Source organism: Odocoileus virginianus, chromosome 7, assembly GCF_023699985.2.
Source record: "Odocoileus virginianus isolate 20LAN1187 ecotype Illinois chromosome 7, Ovbor_1.2, whole genome shotgun sequence".
Classification (NCBI taxonomy): domain Eukaryota; kingdom Metazoa; phylum Chordata; class Mammalia; order Artiodactyla; family Cervidae; genus Odocoileus; species Odocoileus virginianus.
Window position 1 is genome coordinate 19,777,258 of NC_069680.1, and position 16,255 is coordinate 19,793,512.

General features: G+C 42.5%; 1 protein-coding gene across 1 annotated transcript in view; it reads right to left on the bottom strand.

Annotated features, from left to right (window-relative positions):
• The window catches only part of PDZD8 (PDZ domain containing 8), a 76,918-nt gene extending 63,086 nt beyond the window's left edge, over window positions 1-13,832 (bottom strand). The window contains exon 1 of the mRNA XM_020891043.2: window positions 12,164-13,832. Within this exon, the coding sequence (XP_020746702.2) occupies window positions 12,164-13,035 (872 nt within the window). The 5' untranslated portion in view covers window positions 13,036-13,832. The remainder of the gene's footprint in view (window positions 1-12,163) is intronic.
• Between the last annotated feature and the right edge of the window lie 2,423 nt (window positions 13,833-16,255).

Here is a 16,255-nt window from a genome sequence, read left to right on the forward strand (position 1 = left end):
TTCACATAAAGCATTTGGCATAGGGAGATGCTCTAGAAACATTTCCTGTCAAACTTTCTATTTATTTATTTGAAGGCTGGTCTCCTAGAGACGTTTCAGACAGCAAACTTCTTCCCTTCCACAAGGAACCATCTCAGGTCTTAGTATTCACCATGGATGATGTTCAAGATTGTAGCTGTTTGTCTTTCTTGGACTTCAGATTTCACATGACCATGATTTCAGTCACTCTACTAGTTGGCCTTTTAAAAACTGTGTCCTTTGTGTGGATATAAATTTGCAAGTGCAAAGAAACAAGTTAATAATAGCCAGTATGCTTCCCTACCTTAGGTATCACCTTTATATTTCTGTGTCATTAAGCTTTTTAAACAAAGACTTATATTAACTGAATATATTAAGACACTTCATAGGTTTCTTAAGGAAACCCACACAGAACTGTTCTATTTATGGAATTCCTTGGGGCACATTAGGTGGATAAAGTTCATACTTGGGAAAATGATTTTAATTTCTGTACTCCTGGGGAGAAAAAAGTACTTCTAAGTGGTAATGAAACTAATAAAAACAAGGATAACAAATAATGTTACCAAAAAACTTTCCCTCCTGCTCATTCATCCATATACCCTCTACCTAATATGCAAGGTCACTTTTATCCAAACTCCTAATTCTGCATACACTAATCAAGGTCTAAGATGTTACAAAAGTTTCTGAAGTGGTTTTATATATAGGCTGACAAGAGTGCTAACAGAGGCTGCAAGTCCCTCACTAAAGAACTCAACAGCTGGTGACTCAAAGGTGAGTCAGTGTTAACTGATATCCTATGCATGAGAGAGATAAACAAGATGAGTTGCTCAGGAAACCAAAGCAATTCTCTTGACCACGTCTAATAAATCTATCTTTTTATGTTTATCACAATCTACAATGTGAAGGTCTCTTACCATGGCCTATGACCAATTACATTGAAACTCTAAGCTTTCATGAAGCTTAAAGTAAAGGTAAGCAACTGACCCCTAAAATGGCCTTTCATTTAGATAAACTATATTCATGGGCTTTACTACAGACTAAGATTGCCATGATTTGTCTCCTTATACTTCACGAATTTCAAAATACTTGAACTAAATCTGTGCTATCTACCATTCTAGAATGAGTAAACAAAAGCTATCATATTTCACTAAAAACATTTACTTAAATTCTTCCCATGTTAAGAGTCTGCAATTCTGCTACTGCTAAGTCACTTCAGTCGTGTCTGATTCTGTGCTACCCATTCCCTGGGATTCTCCAGGCAAGAACACTGGAGTGGGTTGCCATTTCCTTCTCCAATGCATAAAAGTGAAAAGTGAAAGTGAAGTCGCTTAGTCGTGTCCAACTCTTCCCGACCCCATGGACTGCAGCCTACCAGGCTCCTCCGTCCATGGGATTTTCCAGGCAAGGGTACTGGAGTGGGGTGCCACTGCCTTCTCCGGTCTGCAATTCTAGTCCTGATTAAAATCCAAAGTTAAATATTGAGAACTAATAACCTTCCCAAACTTTAAAATAGGCCAGACATCATCTTCCTGAATTTTACAGAATACTGTACTTAATAATGGTGAGAACAAAACAAAATTTTCAGTGTGTTATAAAAATAATTATCATACGATGAAATGAGCTACAGAAGAATGGCTCTTAACTTCAGATACACCAAGTTTCACAGAACTAAAAGCTTTGAATAATTTACTTGCTTGACCAAATAACTAAGTAGAGAGATTGTGCAGTCAGCAACCACATCCATCCTTAGTAATGAGTATGAGTATAATCTCACAAGCATGAAAGGCTATTGTGTGAGGAGGACATGAGTTAGCACACACCACCAGATGCTCTGTTTAGCAGATACTGATGTCTGCACGAAACAGCTGTACTAAGAACACAGTCATTTTCAAAACAGAGATTCTTATAGCCAGCTCCTAAACAGAAATACTCTCTCCCCATATTGCTCCTGGAGATTTTACAGCAAAGAAAAAAAAAACCTAAAAACAACAGTCACTTATAATGCAGATAATCTAGGAGGATATGGAGTTGATCCTAGCAGAAGTACCATTTCTAAACACACACCTATTCAGTGACAGGCACATACCTCACCAAATTAAACAAGTGCACATTAACACGTACTTAATGCAAAAGGATGCGTGCATGCTCAGTTGCTTCAGTTGTGTCCAACCCTGTGACCAGGCTCCGCTGTCGTGGGATTCTCCCTGCAAGAATACTGGGAGTGGGTTGCCATGCCCTACTCCAGGGCATCCTCCCCACCTGGGGATCAAACCTGTCTCCCCAGCGTCTCCTGCACTACAGGCAGATAAAACATCTTTACTGTTGTGCTTGCTAATCAGCATGTTTGTTCTAAGTACATATCAAGAAAAACTAATTATGCTGGGGAGGGGGAAATTGTGCAGCTTTTTAACCAAAGTTATGCAAATCAAGGCATAGATATTTCAGTAATTCACATAGCATATTATCAGCTCCATTCCCCCTACAATATATAAAGAATTCATGGGCACAAGATAAAGACCCAATGTGCTGATTACAGAAGAAATACATGTTCTGAAGCATTCAGCTGGTTTTAAGAAAACTGGTAATTATGTGAAAATAAGTTTTATTGTATCTGTCCAAGGGAAGGATGATAATCTAGTTTATCAATACTGACCTTTCCAAACAATGTGAAATCAAAAACCAAGGCTTCTAGAGTGTTAGAAAAGGTTGCAAATGCACTCATGTTTTGTCTTTGTTTGTGTTTAAGAATCAGAAGAAGAGAGATGGTGTCCATAAGGTGCCTGACAGACCCTGAAGTCAGCACTGTCAACTTTTGGAAACCTCAATCAGCATCATTTGAGTGCATATATGTGTGTTGGGAGAGAAGGCATTCCTCTTCAGTACTGATTTTACAATCAGAATTGGATTACACATCATCAGTCTGTGTTTATAACCACAACCTTCAACCATTAAAAAAAAGTTAATATATTCTATACATTCCATTTAAAAGAAAGTCAACGAATAGGTATTCTTCAGACTAAATTCAAAATCCCAGCACTTCAGTTACAAGGCTGAGTTCACTTTGTGAGAATTTAAGTGTATCCTTAGGATTTGGGCAGTTTCTATATCACACACAGAAACACACACACGATGTGTCAGTAAAAAGTCTGTGCAAAAAAACCCAATAATTCCACACATAACACGCTAATGTACTTTTTTATATAGGATAACTAAAAGGTGATACGGAAGCAAGGAACTGAAAAGTGACAGGGTGAGCTCTTTGGCTATCTGTGGGAAAAATATTCCTGGAGAACAACTAGCCAAGGCCTCGGGATGGCTGCAAGATTGGAGTGTGAGAACACCCAGGAAGCTAGAACAACTGAGAGGAAGAGGTATGGAATATAAGGTCAGAGCCAGAGAAAATAAGTTATAGAAAATAAGGTATGACCAGGAATGGAATAAATCAGTGAACTAGACCTATGCATACTGCCTGGAGGGATGTTCGTGTTACACCTACAAACCAATTTTCAGGGTCACATTTATATTACACTCCCCATTTTTTTTATTAAGGAGAAAACAATGGGGACACAGAGAGGGAGCGAAACAGGAAGAAACAGGCACCTCCTCAGTATATAAGAGGCTTGTATACTTGTGTTTGAGCATAAAAGTTTGGTGTACACCCAAAGGCTTGTATTGATGTACCTGTGATTGAGCACAGAGCTGGGTGGACACCACAAACTTAACAATGGGTATATCAAGGAATGAAATTAAAAGGGAGAGGAGTATATTTTCAACTCCTTAATGCTCCTAAATACTACTTGAACACTGGCAAAAAAAATGGGGGGAAAAAAAACAACAAAAAAATACATACTCCTTCAAAAAAACAAATTACAAGAAAAAAAAACTAGTATCTACTCAAAGATATATAGATAGAGGAATGTCTGTGGTACCATTATTTATATTAGTGAAAAACTGGGGAAAAAAATCAACAAGGAATTGGTTAACTTGTGGTACTTACAATCAGGGTAATTCCAAGCACCTTTAAAAAGAAAATAAAGCAGGTACATATAAAAACCTAAGATACAGTGAGTAAAACATACCAAAAAAGCAAGATGCTAACAGTGGGATACTAACTGTTTTTATAAATTAGTAACAAATTACACGGGCTTCCCAGGTGGCATCAGGCGTAAAGAATCCACTTGCCAGTGCAGGAGACACTGGTTGGATTCCCTGGGTAGGGAAGATCCCCAGGAGGAGGAAATGGCAACCTGTTCCAGTGTTCTTGCTGGGAGGATCGCATGGACAGAGGGAAGCTCCAATACTCTGGCCACCTGATGTGAAGAGCCAACTCACTGGAAAAGACCCTGCTGCTGGGAAAGATTAAAGGCAGGAGAAGAGAGTGGCAGAGGATCAGATGGTTAGATAGCATCACCAACTCAATGGACAGGAATTTAAGCAAACTCTGGGAGAGAGTAAAGGACAGGGAAGCCTGCTGTGCTGCAATCCACAGGGTCACCAAGAGGTCACATGACTTAGTGACTGAACAACAACAGATTAGAATACACTTAGAAAAAAATATGGAAGAATAGTCCCTGAATTTAACAGTTTTCTTTAAGAAGACATATTACAGGAGATTTTCCACTGTGATTTTCTCTAACAGATTTTGTTTGTATTTTTTTTTTTACAATGAGCTTATCACTCATTTGAAAAGAGAAATCTTTTTTATAGTATCACCTAACAAATTTCTGACATATCTCTAGCAAAACGTGACAAATGTAGGACAATCAATAAAAGAGTACATTCAATTAGTTACTAGAGGAAAGATATATTTATTCAGTAGGTATCACATATGACATTTATTATCTCCAATTAGATAGATATGATTTCATCTCCATTTTACAAATATGGAAACTGAGAATAAGAGAAGATAAAAGCCTTTTGTCTAAGGTCCTTTTGAGCAGCAGAGTGCTGAATTAAGGTATATGGTAATCCAAAGCTCTATTTACTGGAATAGATAATTGAAGTACTTCTCTGTAGCCTCAAACAAAAGAGTGAAATAATCCCACACTACTGGCAGCCTCTCTGTAACACCTGCACTTCTACTCATTTGAAGGTAAATAATTAACACTTACATCTCATTTTTCCCTAATACAAATACAGTAAGCATGTGGTTTTATCGGAGCCCTAACAATTTGGCACGGAGAAGGCAAAGGCACCCCACTCCAGTACTCTTGCCTGGAAAATCCCATGGATGGAGGAGCCTGGTGGGCTGCAGTCCATGGGGTCTCGAAGAACAGACACGACTGAGCAACTTCACTTTCACTTTTCACTTTCATGCATTGGAGAAGGAAACGGCAACCCAATCCAGTGTTCTTGCCTGAAGAATTCCAGGGACGGCGGAGCCTAGTGGGCTGCCGTCTACAGGGTCCCACAGAGTCGGACATGACTGAAGTGACTTAGCAGCAGCAGCAGCAATTTGGCAAGAAAGATTTTGAAACTACTCTGTAAAACTTCTGCTAATGACCAGGTAGGCGCTTTACAACTTTCCAATGAAGTGTGATGTGCTCTGATGTCATGACAAAAGTATTGGTAGGTCCTATGACTCTAGAAAGAAACAAAGGAATTTAACAGCATTTGTTTCCTGATGACAATGTTAGCAGGCTATGGAGAATGAGAAGGGAAGAAATGCTGGGTCAGTGAGCCATAGAAGCCACACAAGAAGGCCAGCAAAGGTATGAAGTGTTTAATATTTTTTTTCAGAAGATTAGTTTTAGTTATATTTATGGGAACAAAATTGTATTCCTTTGTGTTTACTATGCAACCTGGGTTAAGAACCCCAGGCAGGTTTCCAGGGGACTAAAAATTCCATGAAATTAAACTGTTTATGTATTTTTCTGCAAAGTACCACAGTTATCATTAGCTTTCCAAAAAGATAGGACCCTCAAAAAAAGGTTTAAAAGTACCTTTCAATGTATATGCACACATGTTCCTTTTTTGTATACACTGAAGTACAGTATTTTTGTGTGTTTTTTTCTTTAGGGCTTTCTGTTTCAGGGTTTAGACCAGGGATTAGCAAACCTTTTTTTACAGTGGACTAGAAAGGAAATATTTTAGAATCCACAGGTGAATATGGTCCGTTGCACATTCTTCTTTTTGTTTGAACAACTTTAAAATGTAAAGTTAAAAAATGTAAAAGTCATTCTTAATTTTCAAGCCTAGCACCAGTTTGTTTGCAAACTCCTGGTAAAGTAACCATTGATTTATCTCCGTAGAAATAACACACATGACTTTAGGAGTCCAGGACTTTTTAAAAAGACTCTGAGAAGGTCACTAACCCCCTAAGTCTCAAGTTTCCACTGTCTCTGTAAAAATGAGATACCAACTTCTCCTACACAGTTCCTGTAACTATGAAAAAAGATAGCAAGTATATGGAAGTACACACACAGTGCTTTGCATATAGTTAGCAAACTGATTTTATTACCTGTGTCTCTATCTCATATGATAGACTAGTAATACTTATAAGTCAATATTAAGTGTTTGATCAGGCATGCTCCTTCAATGCAATCTACTTTATAGTGATCTGCTTTGGCTATTTCCAGTAACACTGTAGGGCTTTCTTGGAAGCCAACAGATCTCTACACTACTGATTAGACTCAAACAGCCTCCTCATTATTACTCCTCTCTTTTCAATATGTAAGCCAAATTTTTAGAGCAAAGATTTAATTTTCAATATACTATTTTCCATCTAAAGTGTTTTAAATGCCTAAATCATAGTAATTCAAAATAGCTGAAGAAAACCCAACTTGAAAGAAGTTAAAACCAGCACTAAACTGGAGCATACTCAGGTATTCCAAGGTCACAAAACATTATACAGCACAAAGTAATCAAGTGTTTGCCTAGCAGACACTGATCGCTCCTCTTAATTTCTCACAAAACTGAAGGTCTTAAATATATACAAATGCCAGTATAATGAGCTTGAACTGTTTTCTGTTTTTCCCAGGAAGACTAACCAGCTTGAAAGCATGAACTATGCTATAACCATTTTTATCATCATATTCTTACAACACTAGCTATGGGGTGTGTGTGTGTGTTTTAGTCACTTAGTATTGTCCAACTCTTTGCGACCCCATGGACTATAGCCCACCAGGCTCCTCTGTCCACGGAACTGTCCAGGCAAGAATACTGGAGTGGGTTGCCATTTCCTTCTCCACTTGGTATGGTAGTCTTCAGTACTTCAGTTATCTTTAGTTACTAAAAATAAGTGACTATTTAAAAAATGACAATTATTTATCTAAGACAATGTCATCTTACAAGTCCATTTATATAGAGATACTCATCTGAGCAGAAGTACAAGAAATAACAAATTAAAAATTAGCTAATACATTACATCATTACTCTAGAACAGCTCGCGTGATACCCCAATGTCCTTGTCTTCACTATCCCAAAGTACCAAAGGTGAATTTTTTCTACTAATATAAGTAAAATTATAATTAGTAGCTATTCTAAAGTATTTTCCAGCCTAAGCAAAGATATTTTTTAAAATCTGTCTATATACAGAAAGAAAAGTATGAAAGTGTAAGTGAATAAACACAGTACCATACATTTATCTTTACAAATGATTTTGTCAGCTTTCAGAGAATTCACTTTGAAAATTTTTAAGAAGACATTGATTACTAGAAACTATCTTTACTTCCAATATTCAATAAAATTTTTAAAAGTTATAATTAACATTAAGAATAAATGTTTTTCTTTCTCATCTCAGACCAAGGAAGAAATAACACAATTACAAGCTGCTCTATATAGTATGAGGCTTTCCAGACCAAGTCTAATTTAGTTCTCTGAAATTAATCATATATTAGAGAAGATACAGATAATTATGCTAAAAGACCCTATCAAACTAAATATAGACCTATCCTCAATCTCCAGTCACTAAGAATATGTGAAAATTTTCTACAAATATATATCAGAACATTTTTAAGAGTAAAAGAATGAAAGTTTCGACAAAATAGTCATGCTCAGAAGATAGTCCATGAACTTGAAAAGTGAAGTTTTCTGATATTTGTTCCATACTAATTTATTAAATTCAAATAGTGTCAATAAGTAGATGCCCCCTTATTTGTAACTCAGAGAAGTAAACACTTATACCTAGTTAACTGATGACCCACACTTTGCACTAAAGCAAAAGTCCAGCAAACTCAACGGAAAAGCAGCCACTATCTACTTAGTATCACTACACTGCAGAGAAACGAAAAACATTTCAAGGGCTTTTTAAAAGATTTCCAATAGAATGATGTTTTTAGCATTCAATATTATAATGATAATATCTTTTATAAAATAAAGTTGTTCAGTGAAAGGTTTTTCAAAGATATAATGTTTAAAAAGGGATAAAAATGATCACCCTCTACTACCCAGCTACTAACACTCTTCCCACTTGCAGTGAAGAGCAAGAGTAATGTTCATTTAGTAAGCAATTTCAAATGTATATAATGCCAGGCCAGGCAAGTGTCATCAGTAAATGCAGCAAGTGGGCGGGGACTCACTCTATGTAAGAGCTTCCTGAACCTAGACTCCATCTCTCCCATCTTATTACTGCTAGGACGAATGCAGGCCTAGTGCTTTAAGGTCTTCCAGATTTTCTTAAGAGAAGCCAGAAATCCAAATCATGCAATATTTTCCATTTTTAAATGCTGGCAATGAAGAAACAAAAAAACTACAGTGCAAGCCAAATTAAAAGTACCTACGAACCAGATCTGGCCTTTGAATATGCAACCAGTGCTGACTACTCAGCAATGATAACCTAGGAAGAGAAGCATCAGCAAGAATCTCAAATACCTGACTCGCAAACCCTAAACTCCTCAGGACTATTACTTAGATTTCATGTTGAAGATGGGTTCTCCATGTAGTCAAGAGCACTGGTAACGCACAATTCTCTAATAGGAAATTAAATAAAAACAAAATTTTTGAGAACAAAAAAAAAAATGAGAGAAGAAAAGAACACTGATGGTAATCTTTTTCTCTTGAAGATTTATTTTTGATTAATAATAATTTTAAAAATGATGGCTTTAATTTACTATTTTAAAGTGTACATTTTAAGAAAAAACTCAAAAAAATTAACACTGAGATAGTGACATTGGAATATTAATAAAATTAGAATAATATGTAAAAAAATGTGTACTCATTAAAAAATACTACAGCCTTTACCAACTATGTTACCTGGATAAAATGAAGTGTCTATCAGCTAGGTCCTCATGAAGCAGCCAACCACTTAAGCTGCCTTCTCATCTGATGAGAACTGGTAGCCCTGATGGGCCACTTTACACTTTCACTTTAGCAACATGAAAATGGAAAAACAAATGAAGAGCGGGAAGAAGTGACAACAAGGCCAACAGTTAACATATTTCTCCTTTATAATAATTTCAAGTGCCAAAAGACCCTAAGATTCAATATAGTTTTCTTTACTGCTTTAGCTCTACTAAGTAGATTAGGCAGCTAAAAAGGATAAACTAGCAAGACCTTCTATTTGGAAACAAAATATGCTGGATTAAAAATGAAATGCTAAATAGGGTAGCACCCAATGATTTAACCTTATGATTTAAATGTTAAAAAGTTTAAAAGGACTCTTTCTCAAAACTTCTCATTTAGGGGGAAGCTGCACATCACGCGCCTCTCAAGAGCCCTCGGCTCCTCTGCAAGGACACCGCACGTTCAAGTCCCTTAAGGACGGCACGCTCCGGCTCAAGAACAAAGGGCGGCCTGGCTGCATCTGAGCTGGGCTGCACCATCGGACAGCTGTGTGACTTTAGGCAAGTTATTTAACTACTCTGAGCACTCTTCCCCCATCTACACAAAAGGAGAAACCACAGCTACTCTAATTCTCATTATGAGAATTGTGACACATCTTACATGTATTTTAATCCATTCTCTCTGCTGAAATTTGAATTTGCTCCACAATATCAGTAGTTTAAAATATTCCTGGCAGAACAGCTACACACAGATAAGAGAACTCAACACTTTCTGAAGCAGCACTCTCCATCCTCATACTTTTATCATTTTCTTTTACTAAACTAAAATCAGCTTCCTAGTTACTTCAGTGTTACCCCATCAATGACATTCTAGCTAAATCTTATTAAGCACAGCGAATTCAATCCTCACTAAACTCCAACCTCCATTAGGGTTGAGACTGTATTGAAACCCTGTACCCAGAATAATGGTTAAGCACATGGCAGATGCACAGTAAATATTTACAAATTGAATGATATATTCTGTGCAGTACTTACTGACTATGCTTTGGAATATAGAGCCCAAGAGTGTAGACTTTTGGAGGTGACCATTTAACTTTTAAGGTTTAAAAGTTAAAATATCATAATACCCAAACACACCCAAGATTTTTAGGTTTTCTAAAAATCCTTTTGGATACAGTAAATTTTAAAAATTTGACTATATTTTAAATGATGATGCTATTCAATTTAAAAAGACGCTAAAAGTTCCTTCAAAGCAAATAAACCTATTAATGGCTCTATAACTGCTAATCACAATTTCCTTCAGATTTAACTGAATTTCAAGTCAACACTGAAAACAACTAACCAACCAACCCACCCAAAATGACACGTAATCCCATTACCGCTGGCTATCCTGCAAATAACCCCCAAATATCAGTAATAGCTTAGTCAAGTTTTTGGCATCTTAAAGCCACTTAGAAAATATTAAAACTGAAGTTGTGAAAACATATCAAAATCTGTAACAACTTTCTCTCATGACTTTCTCAGCCACACACTGCTATAAACACCTCACTGCTTAAACACTGCAACTCACTGAGAATTTAGTCACATATTCCAGAGCTGAAAGAGTAGGTTTCATAAGTATGTTCTACTTCACAGAACAGGAAATCTGTGAGACAGTGTATGACCAGTTCACCATCCTGTGCAAATCTATGGAAAATATTCCATTGTAAATTTCTGCCACTTGACGGTTTTAAGCTGTCACTAAGCTATTAGCCTAAACAAACACAATTACTAAGGCAAACCTGCCACATAATACAAGTCAACACTCCATCCCAAACAAAAGCATTCCTGAATTACCTGGGTCACTGATGTTTTAAACTGTGGTAGCAAGTTAGTGATCTAGAAATACGTAAGTTCCACTAAAGGGATCTAGGTGAGGCAAGTACCAGACTGACATGATTTTATGGTAAAGAACAAAATCCTAAAGGATTAAACACTTTAAGTTAAAAATGTATCTGTTTTAGAAGAAATAGCCATATATGACCCTTCAACACCGACAAGCCTTCCCAAAGTGAAGACTCCAGCCCCACAAAATTTCTTTTCCCCTTCCACCTCTACGATATTAAAAATAAATAAAGCCCCAAACCCTTGTACATTAATCAAAATAGTATACTACATAAAAATCAAGCCGCCAGATATAGGTAGGCTTTACAAAGTTAAAGTCACCAACCTATCTTAAAATACTACCTGCTGGGCAATTTCAGGTACTGTGGGAGGAGCCTACAGCCAAGTAGAGTTGAAAGGTCAGGGGGCAGCCTGGGGTTGTGCTAAGAATTTACCCCAGACGACATTAACACAAAAGGAACAGAGAACTACAAGATGTATAGGCTCCCAACTCGTTTTCAATTTGCAGTGGAAAAGTATTCCTTTCCAATAGATGCTGCCTCTGCCTTGAAAGTTGCCAAAGCACCAGGGCAAAACTGGCCTGCGGTTGCAAAATACAACAGCTCCCAGCACACTCCTCATGCCTGTACTTGGTGTCCACGAACAATTTCTCAATGTGGCCAAGGCGATGCTGCAAAGCTGCCCTCAATGCAGCAACCACCTAGAGAAATAGTTTCTCAACAGTCCCAGAGCCGTCCGGGGAGGGAGGGACTTCCCTCCCATTTTCAACATGCTGCTTCGACCCGCGCTGACAGCACCGTGGATGCCCAAGAGCACACGTAAAGGCTTCCAGCTTCTTATTAATGCCTTTCGGAAGTAACGAATGTGGGTACTTAATCGAGGGCCCTGTCCAGGGTGGGGAAGGGCCCTGGAAAGCAGGGGCTGTATAAGTCTCTGCCCTTCCCACCCAACGACGGAGGCAATGCCCCGCCAGGCTCCGGGTCCCAGCAGCCAGGGGGCCCTCGCGCCCGGGCGACCTTCCCCCGCAACCTTCCTCTCACCTGATCTTGTAACTCGGAAGGGTGTGCTTGCGCTTGATGATCTTCTTGAGCTGGTTGACGATGAAGGAGGTGAGCTGGGGCAGGGGCCGCCCTTCGAACTGGGAGCGCACCTCGAAGTCGATCCGCGGGTCCTCCACGAAGGAGAAGAACCAGTGGGTGAAGGGCACGCGGGTGAGGACGAAGCGCAGCCTCCCCACCACCCGCGATAGCTTGACGAACAGGTAGGCGGACTTGCCGAAGACCAAGTCCACGTCGATGGCCAGATGGAAGCCCCCGTTGTACTCCACCTCCGCCTCGAAGGCCAGCTCCTCGGGGGTGGTGGCGGGGGGCACCGCCTCCCCCTCGGGGCCGTCGGGCTCCCCGGTGGCCGAGGGCGCCACGGGCCGTAGGAGCCGGATGGTCTTGATGAAGGGCACGGTCTCGCCCAGGAACACGTCCCGCAGGCTCAGCCCCTCCAGCAGGCGCCCAGCCGTCTTGGTCTGCAGCAGCTCCTCGAACTCCACCTTGATCTTCTTGGTGACCCAGCGGCGGGCAAGTGCGGTGTCCCGCAGCTCTCGGAACAAGAACAGGATGATGGCGTTGAGGAAGTAGCAGGTCTCGCGCGTCGGCGGGGCGGGGGTCTCGGGGGCCGGGGTCGCGCCGCCCTCGGGAGGCCCGCCAGAGGGCTCCTCAGCCCCGCCGCCGCCGCCATAAAGGTACTCTCTCAGGGACAGGCCCGGCACCGGCTTGATGTAGCGGAAGCCGTCCGCCGCGCGGGCGGCCTCGTCCGGCGGCGGCTCGGGCTGTTTGCGGTAGAGCAGCAGGAACTGGGTGAGGAGCGTGAGGAAGGAGCCCAGCACGGCCGACGCCAGGATCATGAGGAGCAGCCCCATCCCGCCGCCGCCGCCGCCGCCGCCGCCTGGGGCGCCCGGGCCCTTGCCCCAGCGCCCACAGCGCCGCTTTCTTCACGCCGCCCTCCCCGCTGCCTCCATCTTGAGGACATCGGGCGGCGGGGGTCGGAGCAAGCTGCACGCTGGGCCTCGTCCGGCGGCTCCGGACCGCGCGCTGCGGCGCCCAAGCCTGCGGCGGCCCCGCGCCCCCTCAGACACTCCCGGAGGCGGCGGCCCTGGTGGCGGTGGCGGCGGCGGCCGCGGGGGCGGGAGGGGGCGGAACGGCGCCTCCCTCCGGCCGCCGCTCATTGGACGAGCGGCGCGTGACGTCAGGAGCGTACTCGCTCCCGGCGGCGTCGCCTGGCAGCCGGCGCCCGAGCATGCGTACGCGGGTCCTTCTTCACCTCTCGGGCGCCCTTCCAGCCCCGCCCCCCACGCCAACATTCTAGTCCCCCGCAGTCCACGTGGCTGTCACTTCGGAAGCCGCTGTCCGGATCTAGGAGGATAACCGGGGCCACCGGCTGGAGGATAAGAGGCCGGGCGGAGAGGGCGTGGCGGCGCGTTCTTGATCCCGGTTATCCCGTTATCTTCTAATGCGCCCATCCCCCTTCATTGGCCTCGGTCCCTGTCTGTTACCTCTGCTGCAGTGTGATTCTTCCACTCGCGCCCCTGAGAATGGGCTGGCGGCTTTCCCTGCAGGGCAGCGCCGCAGAGGATCTGAGCTAGCGGTTCGGAGACTTTCCAAGCCGAGGACAAGATTGCATTGCCTCGGAGACTGCCGTAACCGACCATCAGTCTGACCAACAGACGCTCTGCGTCCGCAGAGGGTGGGCCCTGGGAAGGAGGGACAGACCAAAAAAAGGCGTCAGATGCGAACTAACTTTACTACCTAGATAGATATTTGAGATTTAAACCAGAAGGACAGAAAAGAACCGCTACAAGGAATGAATGAGGAGTGAGATGAACTTGCCAGATGATTGGAAGATGAATAGTCACCGTCAAGCTCTTGCAGTGGGTTAAGCCCCTGAGTGTATTGCCACATTTAGCCCATTTAAGAGACAGTTTTAGTTAGCCACCATCCGTTTTACAAATGCAAACGCTGGTGCAGAGGGAAAGGAAGTTGCCGGGTTACACAATGGAGCCTGGTTTGTCTAAAACTAAACCCTAAGTCTTCGGTCACTACTCTGTACTAGGATAAGAAGATTGCTAGAGTTGGAAGGGGGCTGATTGGTTCCCTGGGGCACAGGAAGGGGGAGTTGAGGTAGGGGGAAGGGTGGGGGTGAGGAAAGACTTCAGGAAATTTTGCACAGGGTGGCACCTTGAGGAAAGCCATAGAGTTAATGAAGCCAGGTTGCCCAGCAACAATGTTACTCCCCCTGCCGTCTGGTTACATCATAAATGCTTCTGTGCCTCAACCGCAGGGACAACACAAAGATCTGCCCCTGCTCTCACTCGGGTCAGATCAGTTCCGTTCAGTCGCTCAGTCGTGTTGGACCCTTTAGGACCCTACTGACTGCAGCACTCCAGGCCTCCCTGTCCATCACCAACTCCCGGAATTTACTCAAACTCATGTCCATTGGGTCTGTGATGCCATCCAACCATCTCATCCTCTGTGGTCCCCTTCTCCTCCTGCTTTCAATCTTTGCCAGAATTGGGGTCTTTTCAAATGAGTCAAGTTCTTCGCATCAGGTGGCCAAAGTATTGGAGTTTCAACTTCAGCATCAGTCCTTCCAATGAATATTCAGGACTGATTTCCTTTAGGATGGACTGGATGGATCTCCTTGCAGTCCAAGGGACTCTCAAGAGTCTTCTCCAACACCACAGTTCAAAAGCATCAATTCTTCGGTGCTCAGCTTTCTTTATAGTCCAACTCTCACATCAGTACCTGACTACTGGAAAAACCATAGCTTTGACTAGATGGACTTTGTTAGCAAAGTAATGTCTCTGCTTTGTAATATGCTGTCTAGGTTGGTCATGCTTTTCTTCCAAGGAGCAAGCATCTTTTAATTTCATGGCTGCAGTCACCATCTGCAGTGATTTTGGAGCCCCCAAAATAAAGTCTGTCACTGTTTCCCCATCTGTTTGCCATGAAGTGATGGGACCAGATGCCATGATCTTAGTTTTCTGAACTAAGGGTCAGAATACTCCATACCTAAAAGTCTCATAGGTTCTGGATGGCCTTAAGGGGCCAGGGCAGGCCTCCTCTCTAGTTCTGGAAGATCCCCAAGCCAGTGACTGTCCTGAGTCTGGGTGAGTCCAGAACGAACACAGAATTCTGACCCAGCTGGAGCAGGTATAGAACTTTGGAACCAAGCTGACCTCGTCTTACTTACTCATGCCCAAGTCAGAGAAGGTAATGGTGACCCACTCTGGTACTCTTGCCTGGAAAATCCCATGGACGGAGGAGCCTGGTAGGCTGCAGTCCATGGGGTTGATAAGAGTTGGACACGACTGAGCAGCTTCACTTTCACTTTTGAGCATTGGAGAAGGAAATGGCAACCCACTCCAGTGTTCTTGCCTGGAGAATCCCAGGGACGGAGGAACCTGGTAGGTTGCCATCTATGGGGTCACACAGAGTTGGACAGGACTGAAGCGACAGTAGCAGCAGCCCCATGCCCAAGTATGAGACCAGAATGGCTCCTTTACTATGAAAATGTAAGCCTGCTGAGAGAACTAGGCTCAAAACCATATTCCACATCTTGTGGAAGTTCAGAACCCTGTAGGGGTATCTGGGAGCTCCAAGCAGCCTGTTTCCCTGCAATCACCTCTGACTCCTACCTCTGCTTCCGGGCTGCTGTCTCAGTTCTATACTGTTTCAACACAAATGGGAAATGTAGACCTTTAATTTCCACCAAAAACCTTTGTAATACTCCTGCACCATTGTAGTAAGGCTTCCCTGATGACTCAGAGGGTAAGGAATCTGCCTGCAGTGAAGAAGACCTGGGTTCAATCCCTGGGTAGGAAAGAGCCCCTGGAGAAGGAAATCTCAACCCACTCCAGTATTCTTGCCCAGGAAGTTTCATGGACAGAAGAGCCTGGTGAGCAACAGTCCATGAGGTTGCAAAAAGTCAAACAGGACTGAGCCAATAACACGTTCACATTGTACTAAACATCCCAGAAGCTGGAGGTGAGGTGAAAAATTATCTGAGTAATCTTCACATTACTGAGATACAAAACCTTCAAATTGTGCATTAATGCATTAAGCATCTTAAAATATTCTTCG